Below are 19,408 nucleotides of genomic sequence, written 5' to 3' on the forward strand. Positions count from 1 at the left end.
GTACATTCCAGGTGTGCAAATCTCTTAGCAACTTACCCAGAAGACTCACTGCCAGGTGGGTTGACTCAGGGGGTTGAATACTTATGTATTTAAGATATATTAGTTTTATTATTCACAAATGTTTCTTCCACTTTGACATTAACAAGTATTTTGTGTAGATCCTTGACAAAAAAAATGACAATTAGATTTGAATTCCACCATGTAATAACAAAACGTGGAAAAGGTAAAGGGGTGTGAATACTTTCTGAAGGCTGTGAAGGTGTTCCAGACCTGGTTGTGGTGCCCAGCCTGCGTGTGTATCTGTGTTCCAGACCTGGTTGTGGTGCCCAGCCTGCGTGTGTATCTGTGTTCCAGACCATGTTGTGGTGCCCAGCCTGCGTGTGTGTGTGTGTTTCAGACCATGTTGTGGTGCCCAGCCTGCGTGTGTGTGTGTGTTCCAGACCATGTTGTGGTGCCCAGCCTGCGTGTGTATCTGTGTTCCAGACCTGGTTGTGGTGCCCAGCCTGCGTGTGTATCTGTGTTCCAGACCTTGTTGTGGTGCCCAGCCTGCGTGTGTGTGTGTGTTCCAGACCTTGTTGTGGTGCCCAGCCTGCGTGTGTGTGTGTGTTCCAGACCTTGTTGTGGTGCCCAGCCTGCGTGTGTGTGTGTTCCGGACCTTGTTGTGGTGCCCAGCCTGCGTGTGTGTGTGTGTGTGTGTTCTAGACCTTGTTGCTGGTGCCCAGCCTGCGAGTGTGTGTGTGTGTGTGTGTGTGTTCCAGACCTTGTTGCTGGTGCCCAGCCTGCGAGTGTGTGCCAGACAGATGTCACTCCGCACCAGCAGCAGCAGGTCCTGTAGACTGTACAGTTTATACAGCAGGTTTCCTTCCTCTGGAGAGGAATAGTCCTCCTCATCCTCAGCCCCCCCCCATGAGATCATCACACAGCAGCCCTGGGGGGGGGGGGGCATTAACATTTAACACAGCAGCCATGGGGGTGACATTAACATGTAACACAGCAGCCCTGGGGGGGGACACGTTAACATGTAACACATTAACATGTAACACATCAGCCCTGGGGGGGGACACACATTAACATGTAACACAGCAGCTCTGGGTAGGGGGGAGACACATTAACATGTAACATCAGCCCTGGGGAGGGACACATTAACATGTAACATCAGCCCTGGGGAGGGACACACATTAACATGTAACACAGCAGCTCTGGGTAGGGGGGAGGCACATTAACATATAACACAGCAACACTGGGGGGGACACATTAACATGTAACATCAGCCCTGGGGGGGGGGCACATTACATTTAACACATCAGCCCTGGGGGGGGACATTACATTTAACACATCAGCCCTGGGGGACACATTAACATGTAACACATCCGCCCTGGGGGGTACACATTAACATGTAACACATCAGCCCTGGGGGGGGACACGTTAACATGTAACACATTAACATGTAACACATCCGCCCTGGGGGGTACACATTAACATGTAACACATCAGCCCTGCGGGACGACACATTAACATGTAACACAACCACAGCTATAATCATTACACACATACCATGCTACAGTCTCACATACTGAATAGATTTATATCTGTCCATGTTGATGGTTAATACTAACGTTTTTGTTGTACAGTCTTCCTGTTGTCTATTGGTCCAGATTGAGAAGGGGCGTCGACATACGTCTCTCCATCCTGGGTACTCTCCAGGTAGTTGGACACACAGGGCTTCACCAGCGACTGGGGGTTTGGGTTGGAGAGGGGTTCTGCGGGATGGGAGGAGCAGGGTCTGGCTGGGTCCTGGGTCTGGTTGTTAGAGGGTTTGGGTTTGAGCATGGCCTTCTGCATGGCTAGGATCTGACCCAGCTGGTCACAGCCCCCTGGTACCTTAGCCTTCCTGGCCACTCTCCTTGTCCCGGTGGCGAGGGGTGGTGGTGAGGAGGCAGAGGGGGATCGGGGGGTGTCCTGTTGATGTGTTGGGGAGAGTTGGGTCGCTGTGGTTGGGGGTAACCTGTTGGTGGTGGAGACTGGGGATACAGGGTCATCAATCACCAGGCGCTCGTCTTCTGAGTCTCCACCTGAGGATAACTGTTCCTCAGAGTCCTGTACAGAGCCAGGTTTCAGCTGATTGGCTGAAGGGACAGTAGCAGCCAATGATTGTTCAGCACAGCTCTGCTCTCTTAGCTCTCTCCCCTCTGTCTCTGAAACCACCTTCGTGTTTGTCCATAATAAGTTCACCTCTTCATCCTGAGTTCTGCTGTACTGTTTAGACTTGGTTTTAGGCTGACTTAACAAGTCTTTCTGTAGATTATGGGTCTTCAGCCTCTTGGGGGACTGAGTCGTTTCTCCAAACGTTTCTAAGTCTGTGAGATCAAGTCCAAAGTCCAGACCAGAGGTCTCAAACGAGGCCAGCCTCCTCTGGGAGCTCTCCTGTAGAACACACACTGAGTTAGAGCTCTCCTGTAGAGCGCACACTGAGTTAGAGCTCTCCTGTAGAGCGCACACTGAGTTAGAGCTCTCCTGTAGAGCGCACACTGAGTTAGAGCTCTCCTGTAGAGCGCACACTGAGTTAGAGCTCTCCTGTAGAGCGCACACTGAGTTAGAGCTCTCCTGTAGAGCGCACACTGAGTTAGAGCTCTCCTGTAGAGCGCACACTGAGTTAGAGCTCTCCTGTAGAGCGCACACTGAGTTAGAGCTCTCCTGTAGAGCCCACACTGAGTTAGAGCTCTCCTGTAGAACGCACACTGAGTTAGAGCTCTCCTGTAGAGCGCACACTGAGTTAGAGCTCTCCTGTAGAGCGCACACTGAGTTAGAGCTCTCCTGTAGAGCGCACACTGAGTTAGAGCTCTCCTGTAGAGCGCACACTGAGTTAGAGCTCTCCTGTAGAGCGCACACTGAGTTAGAGCTCTCCTGTAGAGCGCACACTGAGTTAGAAACCAAATTTACTCTAGCAAGGGAAACAATTACAAAACATCTGCTATGAAACCAAATTAAGGGTTAGGCTACATACAGCTAGGAGATGTAGGGTTAAGGTCAGGGTTAGGGGTTAGGGTACAGACAGCTAGGAGATGTAGGGTTATGGTCAGGGTTAGGGTACAGACAGCTAGGAGATGTAGGGTTAAGGTCAGGGTTAGGGGTTAGGGTACATACAGCAAAGAGATGTAGGGTTAAGGTCAGGGTTAGGGTACAGACAGCTAGGAGATGTAGGGTTATGGTCAGGGTTAGGGGTTAGGGTACAGACAGCTAGGAGATGTAGGGTTATGGTCAGGGTTAGGGTACAGACAGCTAGGAGATGTAGGGTTATGGTCAGGGTTAGGGTACAGACAGCTAGGAAATGTAGGGTTAAGGTCAGGGTTAGGGTACAGACAGCTAGGAGATGTAGGGTTATGGTCAGGGTTAGGGGTTAGGGTACATACAGCTAGGAGATGTAGGGTTAAGGTTAGGGGTTAGGGTACAGACAGCTAGGAGATGTAGGGTTAAGGTCAGGGTTAGGGGTTAGGCTACAGACAGCTAGGAGATGTAGGGTTAAGGTCAGGGTTAGGGGTTAGGCTACAGACAGCTAGGAGATGTAGGGTTAAGGTCAGGGTTAGGGGTTAGGGTACATACAGCTAGGAGATGTAGGGTTAAGGTTAGGGTTAGGCTACAGACAGCTAGGAGATGTAGGGTTAAGGTCAGGGTTAGGCTACAGACAGCTAGGAGATGTAGGGTTAAGGTCAGGGTTAGGGTACATACAGCTAGGAGATGTAGGGTTAAGGTTAGGGTTAGGCTACAGACAGCTAGGAGATGTAGGGTTAAGGTCAGGGTTAGGGTACAGACAGCTAGGAGATGTAGGGTTAAGGCCCGGGTTAGGCTACAGACAGCTAGGAGATGTAGGGTTAAGGTCAGGGTTAGGCTACAGACAGCTAGGAGATGTAGAGTTAAGGTCAGGGTTAGGCTACATACAGCGGGTAGTTGTTTGTTCATAGCTGGAGTCTCAGTCATGAGGTGGAAGACATTCTTGGTTCCAGTCTTGTTGACTGACAGCTTCATGCTCTCCTCATGGAACAGCAGACTCCTCTCTCTCACAGTCATCTCTGTCTGCAGCAGTGGAGGGTCGATGTACACCGTCTTACTCTGGCTACTGCCTGCAATACAGACACATTACTTACAGGTCTGCTGGTTCACATCACGAAAACGAGTTTATTAAACAGATGTTGACTTTATGGCAGGTCTGAACATTGTAGATCTCTCATTGGACTGTTCAACGCTGGTCTGACCAATTGGAATCTATGCTTCAAAACAGTTTTGATCACCTGGACTGGGAAATGTTCCGGGTCACCTCTGGGAATAGTATGGACATATACACTGACTCTGTGACTGGGTTCACCAGGAAGTGCATAGAGGATGTTGTTACTACTGTGACTGGGTTCACCAGGAAGTGCATAGAGGATGTTGTTACTACCGTGACTGGGTTCACCAGGAAGTGCATAGAGGATGTTGTTACTACCGTGACTGGGTTCACCAGGAAGTGCATAGAGGATGTTGTTACTACCGTGACTGGGTTCACCAGGAAGTGCATAGAGGATGTTGTTACTACCGTGACTGGGTTCACCAGGAAGTGCATAGAGGATGTTGTTACTACCGTGACTGGGTTCACCAGGAAGTGCATAGAGGATGTTGTTACTACCGTGACTGGGTTCACCAGGAAGTGCATAGAGGATGTTGTTACGACTGTGACTGGGTTCACCAGGAAGTGCATAGAGGATGTTGTTACTACTGTGACTGGGTTCACCAGGAAGTGCAGAGGATGTTGTTTTGACTGTGACTGGGTTCACCAGGAAGTGCATAGAGGATGTTGTTACGACTGTGACTGGGTTCACCAGGAAGTGCATAGAGGATGTTCTTACTACTGTGACTGGGTTCACCAGGAAGTACATAGAGGATGTTGTTTTGACTGTGACTGGGTTCACCAGGAAGTGCATAGAGGATGTTGTTACTACTGTGACTGGGTTCACCAGGAAGTGCATAGAGGATGTTGTTACTACTGTGACTGGGTTCACCAGGAAGTGCATAGAGGATGTTGTTACGACTGTGACTGGGTTCACCAGGAAGTGCATAGAGGATGTTGTTACTACCGTGACTGGGTTCACCAGGAAGTGCATAGAGGATGTTGTTACTACTGTGACTGGGTTCACCAGGAAGTACATAGAGGATGTTGTTTTGACTGTGACTGGGTTCACCAGGAAGTGCATAGAGGATGTTGTTACTACCGTGACTGGGTTCACCAGGAAGTGCATAGAGGATGTTGTTACTACTGTGACTGGGTTCACCAGGAAGTACATAGAGGATGTTGTTTTGACTGTGACTGGGTTCACCAGGAAGTGCATAGAGGATGTTGTTACGACTGTGACTGGGTTCACCAGGAAGTGCATAGAGGATGTTGTTACGACTGTGATGATTAGAACTTATCCAAACCTAAAAATGTGGATAGATGGCAGCATTCAAAATGCAAAATGTTGAATTTTGAGGAAAACACCACCGAGCCACCAACGCAGGCCCCGCCTCTCATGAAGACTGTGTGCTACCGATCTCTGTCGCTGACGTGAGTAAGTGATTTAAGCGTGTTAACCATCGCAAGGCTGCTGGCCCAGACGGCATTCAAAGCCGCGTCCTCAGAGCATATGCAGACCAACTGGCTAGAGTGTTTATTGACATATTCAATCTCTCCAAATACCAGTCTGTTATCCCCAATTTCTTCAAGATATCCACCATTGTTTCTATACCCAAGAAAGCAAAGGAAACTGAACTAAATGACTGTTGCCCTGTAACATTCACTTCTGTCATAACAAATTGCTTTAAAAGGCTAGTTAAGGATCACATCAGCTCCATCTTACACGCCACCGTAGATCCATTACAATTTGCATACTGCAACAGATCCACAGGCAACGCAATCGCCTTTGCAAAGCCCTTTCCCACCTGGACAAGAGGAATACATATGTAAGAATGCTGTTCATTGACTACAGATTAGCCTTCAACACTGTAGTGCCCGACAAGCTCATCACTAAGCTGGGTCTGTAGTCTGGGTCTGAACTCCTCCCTGTGGAACTGGGTCCTGAACTTCCTGTCCCCTGGAGCTGATTGTGGACTACAGGAGACAGCAGCGAGAGCACGTCCCCATCCATTGCTGGCCGTTGATGTGGAGTGGGTCAAAGCGTCAAGTTCCTCGGCATGCACATCACTGAGGACCTGAAATGTTCCCTTCACACCACCAGAATGAAAATGTGTCTTGGCCCCTAAGACCATTCTACAGATGCATCATTGAGACCATCTGTCACTAGCCGGCTCCCACCCGGTACTCTACCCTGAACCTTAGTCACTGTCACTAGCTGGCTACCACCCGGTACTCTACCCTGAACCTTAGTCACTGTCACTAGCCGGCTACCACCCAGTACTCTACCCAGCACCCTAGAGAATGTTGCCCTACGTACATAGAATCATTGAACAAAGGTCAATGTAATAATGTTTACATACTGTTTTACCCACGTTATAGGTATATACTGTATTCTAGTGAAGGCTCATCCAATGTAACTAGTGCTGTACACACCTTTCTGTTCATACACTGTCAAATCAAATGTTATTAGCCCCATGCTTCGTAAACAACAGGTGTAGACTAATAATGAAATGCTTAATTATGGGCCCTTCCACACAATGCAGAGAGAAATGTTTTGAAATAATAGAAAACATAATAATACGAGAAATAAATACAAAAAGAGAATCAGGTGTGTTGAAACTATGAAATAACATATGGAATCATGTAGTAACCAAAAATGTGTTAAACAATTCTTCAAAGTAGCCACCATTTGCCTTGATGACAGCTTTGCACACTCTTGGCATTCTCTCAACCAGCTTCATGACGTTGTCACCTGGAATGCGTTTCAATTAAAAGGTGTGCCTTGTTAAAAGTTAATTTGTGCAATTTATTTTCTTAATGCGTTTGAGCCAATCAATTGTGTTGTGACCAGGTAGGGGTGGTATACAGAACATAGCCCTATTTGGTAAAAGACCAAGTCCATATTATGGCAAGAACAGCTCAAATAAGCAATTCTAGGAAGAGTCTCGGTGGATCCAAACCTCTTCCATTTAAGAATGATGGAACACCAACTCACTGTGTTCTTCAATGCTGCAGAAATGTAACTGACCGGCTCGATTCGGTCTTATGTAGCAAAATTTGAAATTGTGATTTTTTACATTGGATAAAAGTAGAGACTCAGAGCTAGAAATTGGTATATCATACACAACAGTCGAGGAACAATGGAAAAGTAATTCTGCTTTGAAAGTTGACAAACTTGTAACCTCACTTTTGAGAAAATGGTGGACAGCTCTTCTTTGTCGACACCCATTCAGCATCGTTCACACCCAGCTAAGCTTTAGCACCACCCATCTCTCAGCATTCACATGTGAGGCTATGTACTAAACAACCAAAGATTTTCAAGGCTGAAGGCTAGTTTATACTACGGGTGTGTTTGTGAATATTATCTGGAGTGCCAGAGTGTGCTCTGGGCGTTCATAAACTCTAAGCGTTGTCAGATTGTCAGTTCATAATGTGGAAGGACCACCAGAGGGCAGGCTGGGCTCACGGATAGTAGCCCAACAAGGCATGGGAGACAAGGTAACCAGAGGCAATTAAGCACAGCTGACGGTACTAATGACATACTCTCCTTCCCCTATAAGAGAGAGAATGGAACCAGCAGAGGGGGGGGGAGAGAGAAACTATCTCTGGAAGATGGCCACCGAGAGAGAGGAGCTATCCAGGAAGAACCACTAAGACGGTGACAATCCCGTGACTTTTGTTGTAGTTTAAAGATAATCCTATTGTGTTCCTGTTTCATCTGGAGAAGAAGATGTATGTTTTTCCTTGGAAGATTTTCATTGATTATGTTGGAGTGTTTGTGTTGACCCAATGCCCTCAATAGAGAACTGTGTTCAATCAAGAAAACCTACTCCTGACTCGTTTATTCCACCTTCCGGCTTTAGAGTGACGCCCAATTACTCACAATAAACTCTGAGCGTTGTCAGATTGTCAGATCGTAAATTCAGAGCGTTTCGCTCTCGGAAGCATTCAGAGCGCACACTGGACGATCTGGCAGAGGAGTAAGGATGATCCGAGCATTCTGACCTAACAACAGCAGTCAAGCAACCAAGATAACTGGCTAATGTTGGCTAGCTGGATAGCTATTTCGCTTTTCAAGCCAATGTTTACTGACACCGGCCATATTCAACGGGTGTTGAGCATTCGTAAATGAGTCAGTTATTCTGCGCTCTGGCACACTCAGACAAGAGTGCTCTGAAATCGCAGTAGATAGCCGGAGCGAATTTACCAGCTACGTCTATCAACAGTTGTGGCAGTGACATCAAACATTCTATTGAAATAGTTAATTGCATAATGGAGGCTTTTGTTTAGACATGTAGCTAACGAACCATAATCCCAACTCATAACGTCACTACCCTGCATGAATCTGCAGGTAGCTAACCAACCAGGTTCAATGTTAGCTAGCTAACATTAGGCTATAACTAGCAATGCAAATGGCTCTGAGATACAAATAATATTACGACACAGATCATACACGTAACGTTAGCTAGCTAGCCAGCAGCACACTAACTTGAAACAAAAACAACTGACAAAATTAGAAACGTGTAATATCTGAAAATGTAGCTAGCTAGATTCTCTTATCCGTATACAAGGATGGATGCTACTCCCTCCGTCACGGATGCCATGGTTGCCCTTAGTTTGAAGATGTATAAAACACCTGTCTCCAGATTACAACAGCCTTCTGTGTGTTGTATTTTCGACTCCCTCAGCTATCATACTCTAATTCCACTGACTTCAAAACTCGGTCCTCCAGAAAGTGGAGAGCAACACTTATGCAGTTCTACTACATGATATCCTTCAAAAAAGCCGCATTCGAAAGGATTACCTACATAAACTGACCAGCTCATGTTATAGACAGATGCACGCTACATGGCAGACCAATCCGAACTCATCTCTTGGCTTGTCCAACCCATTCATTATCCCAGCCAATCATGGCTAGCGGGAAGGTTGCCATCTTTTTCCGTGGCTAATCCAACTAGGCTCGTAATTTAACAACTGTATTGGTATTTACAGATAGCATACACGTTTGTAATTAAGACTCATGAAAGTTCACGTGTTCCAGAAGACAATTCTGCCAAAAAACACATTTTGATTTAAAAAAAAAGTTTACGTTCAAATGCCTCTCCTGTGAAGTAGTGACGTGCAACATACGCCCAGTTTCCAAAAATGAGTCACAAATGTTTTGGTACCCTTACCCAGGTCTGTACCTCGACACAAAAATTATGTCGACCTCATGGCTTGGTTTTTGCTCGTACATGCACTGTCAAGTGTGGGACCTTATATAGAGAGGTGTGTGCCTTTCCAAATCATGTCCAATCAATTGAATTTACCACAGGTGAACTCCAATCAAGTTGTAAAAATATCTCAAGGATGATTAATGATAACAGGATGCACCTGAGCTCAATTTCGAGTTTCATAGCAAAGGGTATAAATACTTATGTAAATAAGGTATCTGTTTTTTATTTTTAATATATTTGCAAACATTTCTAAAAACCTGTTTTTGCTTTGAAATGATGAGGTATTGTATGTAAATTGATGAGAGAAAAAAAGTATTGAATCCATCTTAGAGTAAGGCTGTAACCTAACAAAATGTGGAAAAGGGGTCTGAATACTTCCCGAACACACTGTAGCCATGTTATTACCTAGTACCTCTGACAGTACTGGTACTCCCTGTATACAGCCATGTCATTATCCGGTACCCCCCGCCCGTTGCCTCGGCGCCGGGTACCCCCCGCCCGTTGACCTGTTGTATTTGTGACAAATAAAATTTGCTTTGACAATATTGCCGACCGGCGGCTTTAAAGCCTCTCATTTGCCAATACAAAGCATCATCCATCCAGGGTTTATAAACTGCACATTATTGATTTCAACACGTTGTTTTGAAAAAAATTGCAGTTTTATAATGCTATTCTTAACATTTTGCCATGAGGCTGAGAGAAACTGTTGTAAAGCAAATTTCCGGACATTCTACACATTTCGATATTATATGCTATCTGGGGAGCCCTGGTTAGGGTTCAGGGTAATGTCCTCTCCCACGGTTGATATTTGGAATAACTCCATTGCATGCTCCTCGGGGCCTCATCTCCACCTCAAATGGATGAGAAAGCGAGGGGGGCTTAGGTGATATCCTACCTCTCCCTGGGTTAGGGTCAGGATGAGGGGTTAGGGGTCAGGATGAGGGGTTAGGGGTCAGGATGAGGGGTTAGGGGTCAGGATGAGGGGTTAGGTTATATCCTACCTCTCCCTGGGTTAGGGTCAGGATGAGAGGTCAGGGCTTAGGTGATATCCTACCTCTCCCAGGGTTGGTTTTGACCACTACAGGTAACTCCCAGGGATCAGTGAAGTCCGGACCGTGGTTGTCCAGCAGTCTGACCAGACTTTCTCTACTCAGGACAACATGGGGTTCATACCGACCACTCAGCTTCTCTGCATTACTGTCAGTACTGACGCCCTAAACGTGACACAAACACCAACATTAGTGTATAAAATGAGGATTCTAAGTCATAACACTGTTTAGAAACGTCAACGGAAGAGTGCTGCTGGAGTGTGTTTAATAGTTGAGTTCATATACAAAGTAGAGGTCGACCGATTAATCGGAATGGCCGATTAATTGGGGCCGATTTCAAGTTTTCATAATCGGTAATTGCCATTTTTAGACACCGATCATGTTTTTGCATTATTTAAACCAAATTGAACATGTTTCATTATTTATTTGAGGCTAAATAGATTTTATTGATGTATTATATTAAGTTAAAATAAAAGTGTTCATTCAGTATTGTTGTAATTGTCATTATTACAAATAAATAAATCGGCATCAGCTTTCTTTGGTCCTCCAATAATCGATATCGGCGTTGAAAAATCATAATCGGTCGACCTCTAATACAAAGGCCTCCCAAAGACTGTTCCAACCTGACACAATAACCAACGATGTCTCTCTGTTGTAGTAATTAAGAAGTAACGCATCATTCTTACAGAGTGTGAGAGCTTTGCTTTCTTGACTGGAGGAATATCTGATGAAACAGTCTCGTAGTCAAATGCCAACTGTGCTTCATTAGGCACCACTTTGTGGTCTGTGATCACCACCTCGCCCTGCAGGCACACACAGGAGGAGAAGAGAGGTTCTGTGACAAGTACAAAGGATAACAGTTTATAGTACTACTATTATACAGAATACATTATTCTAGTATATCTCACCATAGTATTACTGTTATATATAATACATTATTCTAGTATATCTCACCATAGTATTTCTGTTATATAGAATACATTATTCTAGTATATCTCACCATAGTATTACTGTTATATAGAATACATTATTCTAGTATATCTCACCATAGTATTACTGTTATAAAGAATACATTATTCTAGTATATCTCACCATAGTATTACTGTTATATATAATACATTATTCTAGTATATCTCACCATAGTATTACTGTTATATAGAATACATTATTCTAGTATATCTCACCATAGTATCTCACCATAGTATTACTGTTATATATAATACATTATTTTAGTATATCTCACCATAGTATTACTGTTATATAGAATACATTATTCTAGTATATCTCACCATAGTATTACTGTTATATAGAATACATTATTCTAGTATATCTCACCATAGTATTACTGTTATATAGAATGCATTATTCTAGTATATCTCACCATAGTATCTCACCATAGTATTACTGTTATATATAATACATTATTTTAGTATATCTCACCATAGTATTACTGTTATATAGAATACATTATTCTAGTATATCTCACCATAGTATTACTGTTATATAATACATTATTCTAGTATATCTCACCATAGTATTACTGTTATATATAATACATTATTCTAGTATATCTCACCATAGTATTACTGTTATATATAATACATTATTCTAGTATATCTCACCATAGTATTACTGTTATATATAATACATTATTCTAGTATATCTCACCATAGTATCTAAACATAGTATTACTGTTATATAGAATACATTATTCTAGTATATCTCACCATAGTATTACTGTTATATATAATACATTATTCTAGTATATCTCACCATAGTATTACTGTTATATAGAATACATTATTTTAGTATATCTCACCATAGTATTACTGTTATATAGAATACATTATTCTAGTATATCTCACCATAGTATTACTGTTATATATAATACATTATTCTAGTATATCTCACCATAGTATCTAAACATAGTATTACTGTTATATAGAATACATTATTCTAGTATATCTCACCATAGTATTACTGTTATATAGAATACATTATTCTAGTATATCTCACCATAGTATTACTGTTATATAGAATACATTATTCTAGTATATCTCACCATAGTATTACTGTTATATAGAATACATTATTCTAGTATATCTCACCATAGTATTACTGTTATATATAATACATTATTCTAGTATATCTCACCATAGTATTACTGTTATATAGAATACATTATTCTAGTATATCTCACCATAGTATTACTGTTATATAGAATACATTATTCTAGTATATCTCACCATAGTATTATTGTTATATAGAATACATTATTCTAGTATATCTCACCATAGTGAGCAGCTGTTTCTCAAAGTTGAGCTGGAGGCTAGAAGAGAAGTTTCCTCCTGTGAGGCTGGTTATCTCATGGATCTGATAGAGTTGGGGATACATCCTCATTTGGTCTAGACAGGCTCTCAGGTACTCCTGGAACAGAAAAGGATGAGAGTACCATACAGAGTTGTATCATCATCAGACTAGTAACCAGGAAGTAACAGTGCATTACCTCTGAGTAGAGAGCGGCCCCCTGGGATATGTAGTTGTAGTCGTTGGGACACATCCTGGCCACTTCCTGCAGGTACCTCATGAACTCTGACCTCTCACTGTTCACATGCAGCAACAGAGTCTGATCGGCATAGATAAACAGGGTTAGTGCTAGGTCGGGTAGGGTGAAGGCAAGCTGCGATTAGAATCTGACAAGGAGGGAGGCACAGGTCACAACATTGAGTTCTGTCAATGTCAATGCATGTTTTAAGTACAATGACCGAATGCACAGGCTCTGACCCGACAGGCACAGTCACAGGCTCTGACCCTACAGGCACAGTCACAGGCTCTGACCCTACAGGCACAGGCTCTGACCGTACAGTCACAGGCTCTGACCCTACAGTCACAGGCTCTGACCCTACAGTCACAGGCTCTGACCCTACAGTCACAGGCTCTGACCTTACAGGCACAACATTGAGTTCTGTCAATGTCAATGCATGTTTTAAGTACAATGACCGAATGCCAAGGCTCTGACCCGACAGGCACAGTCACAGGCTCTGACCTTACAGGCACAGGCTCTGACCTTACAGGCACAGGCTCGGACCTTACAGGCACAGGCTCTGACCTTACAGGCACAGGCTCTGACCTTACAGGCACAGGCTCTGACCTTACAGGCACAGGCTCTGACCTTACAGGCACAGTCACAGGCTCTGACCTTACAGGCACAGTCACAGGCTCTGACCTTACAGGCACAGTCACAGGCTCTGACCTTACAGGCACAGTCACAGGCTCTGACCTTACAGGCACAGTCACAGGCTCTGACCCTACAGTCACAGGCTCTGACCTTACAGTCACAGTCACAGGCTCTGACCCTAAAGGCAGTCACAGGCTCTGACCCTACAGGCACAGTCACAGGCTCTGACCCTACAGGCACAGTCACAGGCTCTGACCCTACAGGCACAGGCTCTGACCCTACAGTCACAGGCTCTGACCCTACAGTCACAGGCTCTGACCCTACAGTCACAGGCTCTGACCCTACAGTCACAGGCTCTGACCTTACAGGCACAGGCTCTGACCTTACAGGCACAGTCACAGGCTCTGACCCTACAGGCACAGTCACAGGCTCTGACCCTACAGGCACAGTCACAGGCTCTGACCCTACAGGCACAGTCACAGGCTCTGACCTTACAGGCACAGTCACAGGCTCTGACCTTACAGGCACAGGCTCTGACCCTACAGTCACAGGCTCTGACCCTACAGTCACAGGCTCTGACCTTACAGTCACAGTCACAGGCTCTGACCCTAAAGGCAGTCACAGGCTCTGACCCTACAGGCACAGTCACAGGCTCTGACCCTACAGGCACAGTCACAGGCTCTGACCCTACAGGCACAGTCACAGGCTCTGACCCTACAGTCACAGTCACAGGCTCTGACCTTACAGGCACAGGCTCTGACCTTACAGGCACAGGCTCTGACCTTACAGTCACAGGCTCTGACCCTACAGGCACAGGCTCTGACCCTACAGGCACAGGCTCTGACCCTACAGGCACAGTCACAGGCTCTGACCCTAAAGGCAGTCACAGGCTCTGACCCTACAGGCAGTCACAGGCTCTGACCCTACAGGCAGTCACAGGCTCTGACCCTACAGGCAGTCACAGGCTCTGACCCTACAGGCACAGTCACAGGCTCTGACCCTACAGGCACAGTCACAGGCTCTGACCCTACAGGCACAGTCACAGGCTCTGACCCTACAGGCACAGTCACAGGCTCTGACCCTACAGGCACAGTCACAGGCTCTGACCCTACAGGCACAGTCACAGGCTCTGACCTTACAGGCACAGTCACAGGCTCTGACCCAACAGGAACAGCCACAGTGTGACAAAAGCATAGAGTAGTGTTGAGAGGATTATGTGCACGAGGAGCTTCTCTGTTTGTATTGTATACAAATGTATTGTATTGGTAATGTTAAGAGCCAGTTGGTAGCCTACCTGAGAAGCCTCTCTGGGCTGTTTGCTGGTCAGCACATGGAGATATGTCAGCTGGTCTTTACTGGTGAGTCTGGAGAAACAGGGGTATGGAATCCTGGGCTCTGGGAACAACTCTGGTACCTGGCTGGGAAGGCTGGGGTCCTGGCCGGAGGGCCTAGGGTGACTAAGTTCCTGTCTGGAGACTCCCTCTCCAGCAGGCGGGTGATCATCTTTACGGTCACCGTGTTCATCCTGACTGTCAGAACAGGGTTCTCCGGTGGCACTCCTCTCATTATTTATGTTACTGTTGCTGTTTGACTGGTTCTGTGTAGAGGGGTGCTTGGCTGGTCCTGTTGTGTCCTCTAACTCCTCCTTCACGTCAACCTTTACTGTGGGACTGGATACCACAACAACTCCTCATCATTCTAATGGTTACCAGTTATAATGGTTACCAGTTCAACATTCTAATGGTTACCAGTTCTAATGGTTACCAGTTCATCAATCTAATGGTTACCAGTTCTAATGGTTACCAGTTCATCATTCTAATGGTTACCAGTTCATCATTCTAATGGTTACCAGTTCTAATGGTTACCAGTTATAATGGTTACCAGTTATAATGGTTACCAGTTATAATGGTTACCAGTTCATCATTCTAATGGTTACCAGTTCTAATGGTTACCAGTTCAACATTCTAATGAATACCAGTTCTAATGGTTACCAGTTCTAATGGTTACCAGTTCTAATGGTTACCAGTTCATCATTCTAATGGTTACCAGTTCTAATGGTTACCAGTTCAACATTCTAATGTATACCAGTTATAATGGTTACCAGTTCAACATTCTAATGGTCACCAGTTCTAATGGTTACCAGTTCAACATTCTAATGAATACCAGTTCTAATGGTTACCAGTTCTAATGGTTACCAGTTCTAATGGTTACCAGTGCTAATGGTTACCAGTTCTAATGGTTACCAGTTCTAATGGTTACCAGTTCATCATTCTAATGTATACCAGTTCTAATGGTTACCAGTTCAACATTCTAATGGTTACCAGTTCTAATGGTCACCAGTTCAACATTCTAATGTATACTAGTTCTAATGTATACCAGTTCTAATGGTTACCAGTTCTAATGGTTACCAGTTCAACATTCTAATGGTTACCAGTTCTAATGGTTACCAGTTCATCATTCTAATGGTTACCAGTTCTAATGGTTACCAGTTCAACATTCTAATGGTTACCAGTTCTAATGGTTACCAGTTCTAATGGTTACCAGTTCTAATGGTTACCAGTTCATCATTCTAATGGTTACCAGTTCATCATTCTAATGGTTACCAGTTCTAATGGTTACCAGTTCTAATGGTTACCAGTTCTAATGGTTACCAGTTCATCATTCTAATGGTTACCAGTTCATCATTCTAATGGTTACCAGTTCTAATGGTTACCAGTTCTAATGGTTACCAGTTCTAATTGTTACCAGTTCTAATGGTTACCAGTTCAACATTCTAATGGTTACCAGTTCTAATGGTTACCAGTTCTAATGGTTACCAGTTCTAATGGTTACCAGTGCTAATTGTTACCAGTTCTAATGGTTACCAGTTCAACATTCTAATGGTTACCAGTTCTAATGGTCACCAGTTCAACATTCTAATGTATACTAGTTCTAATGTATACCAGTTCTAATGGTTACCAGTTCTAATGGTTACCAGTTCAACATTCTAATGGTTACCAGTTCTAATGGTTACCAGTTCATCATTCTAATGGTTACCAGTTCTAATGGTTACCAGTTCAACATTCTAATGGTTACCAGTTCTAATGGTTACAAGTTCTAATGGTTACCAGGTCATCATTCTAATGGTTACCAGTTCTAATGGTTACCAGTTCTAATGGTTACCAGTTCAACATTCTAATGGTTACCAGTTCTAATGGTTACCAGTGCTAATGGTTACCAGTTCTAATGGTTACTGACGCCACGTTAGGTAGCCACTGACTCCAAGTTAGGTAGCCACTGACTCCAAGTTAGGTAGCCACTGACTCCAAGTTAGGTAGCCACTGACTCCAAGTTAGGTAGCCACTGACTCCAAGTTAGGTAGCCACTGACTCCAAGTTAGGTAGCCACTGACTCCAAGTTAGGTAGCCACTGACTCCAAGTTAGGTAGCCACTGACTCCAAGTTAGGTAGCCACTGACTCCAAGTTAGGTAGCCACTGACTCCAAGTTAGGTAGCCACTGACTCCAAGTTAGGTAGCCACTGACGCCACGTTAGGTAGCCACTGACGCCACGTTAGGTAGCCACTGACGCCACGTTAGGTAGCCACTGACGCCACGTTAGGTAGCCACTGACGCCACGTTAGGCAGCCACTGACGCCACGTTAGGCAGCCACTGACGCCACGTTAGGCAGCCACTGACTCCAAGTTAGGCAGCCACTGACTCCAAGTTAGGTAGCCACTGACTCCAAGTTAGGTAGCCACTGACTCCAAGTTAGGTAGCCACTGACTCCAAGTTAGGTAGCCACTGACTCCAAGTTAGGTAGCCACTGACTCCACCTTAGGTAGCTACTGACGCTACCTTAGGTAGCCACTGACGCTACGTTAGGTAGCCACTGACGCTACGTTAGGTAGCCACTGACGCTACGTTAGGTAGCCACTGACGCTACGTTAGGTAGCCACTGACGCTACGTTAGGTAGCCACTGACGCTACGTTAGGTAGCCACTGACTCCAAGTTAGGTAGCCACTGACTCCAAGTTAGGTAGCCACTGACTCCAAGTTAGGTAGCCACTGACTCCAAGTTAGGTAGCCACTGACTCCAAGTTAGGTAGCCACTGACTCCAAGTTAGGTAGCCACTGACTCCAAGTTAGGTAGCCACTGACTCCAAGTTAGGTAGCTACTGACGCTACCTTAGGTAGCCACTGACGTTAGGTAGCCACTGACGCTACGTTAGGTAGCCACTGACGCTACGTTAGGTAGCCACTGACGCTACGTTAGGTAGCCACTGACGCTACGTTAGGTAGCCACTGACGCTACGTTAGGTAGCCACTGACGCTACGTTAGGTAGCCACTGACGCTACGTTAGGTAGCCACTGACGCTACGTTAGGTAGCATCTGACGCTACGTTAGGTAGCCACTGACGCTACGTTAGGTAGCCACTGACGCTACGTTAGGCAGCCACTGACGCTACGTTAGGCAGCCACTGACGCTACGTTAGGCAGCCACTGACGCCACATTAGGTAGCCACTGACTCCAAGTTAGGTAGCCACTGACTCCAAGTTAGGTAGCCACTGACTCCAAGTTAGGTAGCCACTGACTCCAAGTTAGGTAGCCACTGACTCCAAGTTAGGTAGCCACTGACTCCAAGTTAGGTAGCTACTGACGCTACCTTAGGTAGCCACTGACGTTAGGTAGCCACTACGTTAGGTAGCCACTGACGCTACGTTAGGTAGCCACTGACGCTACGTTAGGTAGCCACTGATGCTACGTTAGGTAGCCACTGACGCTACGTTAGGTAGCCACTGACGCTACGTTAGGTAGCCACTGACGCTACGTTAGGTAGCCACTGACGCCACGTTAGGTAGCCACTGACGCTACGTTAGGTAGCCACTGACGCTAGCTGCATACTGTACCTTACAACAGCGATAGCCCACAGTCCCTTGATGGTCGGCGCCAGGGAGTACTTATCATATAGGTCTTTGTTAAATAATAGACCGTCTGGGGCTGGGAGCGGGACGTCCTCCCTACGAGGAGATAGGGAACAGCGTTTCATCAGGATTATGTTACAACTAGCGTTAACATCTCTACAGCTAGCAAACCTCAAACTTGACATAGTTTAAATATCGTTAGTTAAGCGCCAAATGTCCCCAAACATTTTCGCCAACTGGTTAATCACAAACCAAGCTCACCATGTCAGCTCCATATGTACCGCTGTTTTAGGTTGGCGTGGTTATGAGATAAGATGTAGCTGAGGATAATACAACTATAAATAGTTAACTAGTAGCCAGTTAACAATGGCATTGATGTGAGCTTCAACCTGAAACCGCTGTGACACAGCCAAGAACTACTAAGTGCTTCCGGGTCAAGACTTTTGGAATCCTTCAGAATAAATGTCCTGTATCAAAATCAAATCAAACTTTATTTGTCACATGCGCTGAATACAACATGTGTAGACCTTACCGTGAAATGATTACTTACAAGCCCTCAACCAACAGTGCAGTTCAAGAAAGAGTTAAGAAAATATTCACCAAATAAACAAAAGTTTAAAAAATACAAAATTAGCACAACAAAACAAAATTAGGCTATATACAGGGGGTACCGCTACCGATTCAATGGGGGTACAGGTTAGTCAAGGTCATTGCTTTTTGTATTTTTTCAAACCTAAATGGGCAACACTGTTTTGTGTGTGTATGTGTGTGTGTGTGTGTGTGTGTGTGTGTGTGTGTGCGCGCGTGTGTGTGTGTGTGTGTGTGTGTGTGTGTGTGTGTGTGTGTGTGTGTGTGTGTGTGTGTGTGTGTGTTGTTCTTAACATTTATTGCACCGTACACAATTATCTATTCTTTGT

General features: G+C 44.9%; 1 protein-coding gene across 1 annotated transcript in view; it reads right to left on the minus strand.

Moving 5' to 3' along the window:
* LOC139406269 (interactor of little elongator complex ELL subunit 2) overlaps positions 1 to 18,920 on the minus strand; it is a 44,081-nt gene extending 25,161 nt beyond the window's left edge. Inside the window, 11 exon segments of the mRNA XM_071148721.1 lie at positions 761 to 904; positions 906 to 928; positions 1,617 to 2,424; positions 3,937 to 4,118; positions 10,415 to 10,574; positions 11,096 to 11,212; positions 12,702 to 12,836; positions 12,916 to 13,035; positions 14,882 to 15,257; positions 18,477 to 18,587; positions 18,753 to 18,920. Of these exon segments, the coding sequence (XP_071004822.1) occupies positions 761 to 904; positions 906 to 928; positions 1,617 to 2,424; positions 3,937 to 4,118; positions 10,415 to 10,574; positions 11,096 to 11,212; positions 12,702 to 12,836; positions 12,916 to 13,035; positions 14,882 to 15,257; positions 18,477 to 18,587; positions 18,753 to 18,766 (2,190 nt within the window). The 5' untranslated portion in view covers positions 18,767 to 18,920.
* Positions 18,921 to 19,408: the final 488 nt, after the last annotated feature.

The sequence above is a fragment of the Oncorhynchus clarkii genome, chromosome 4, assembly GCF_045791955.1.
Source record: "Oncorhynchus clarkii lewisi isolate Uvic-CL-2024 chromosome 4, UVic_Ocla_1.0, whole genome shotgun sequence".
NCBI lineage: Eukaryota > Metazoa > Chordata > Actinopteri > Salmoniformes > Salmonidae > Oncorhynchus > Oncorhynchus clarkii.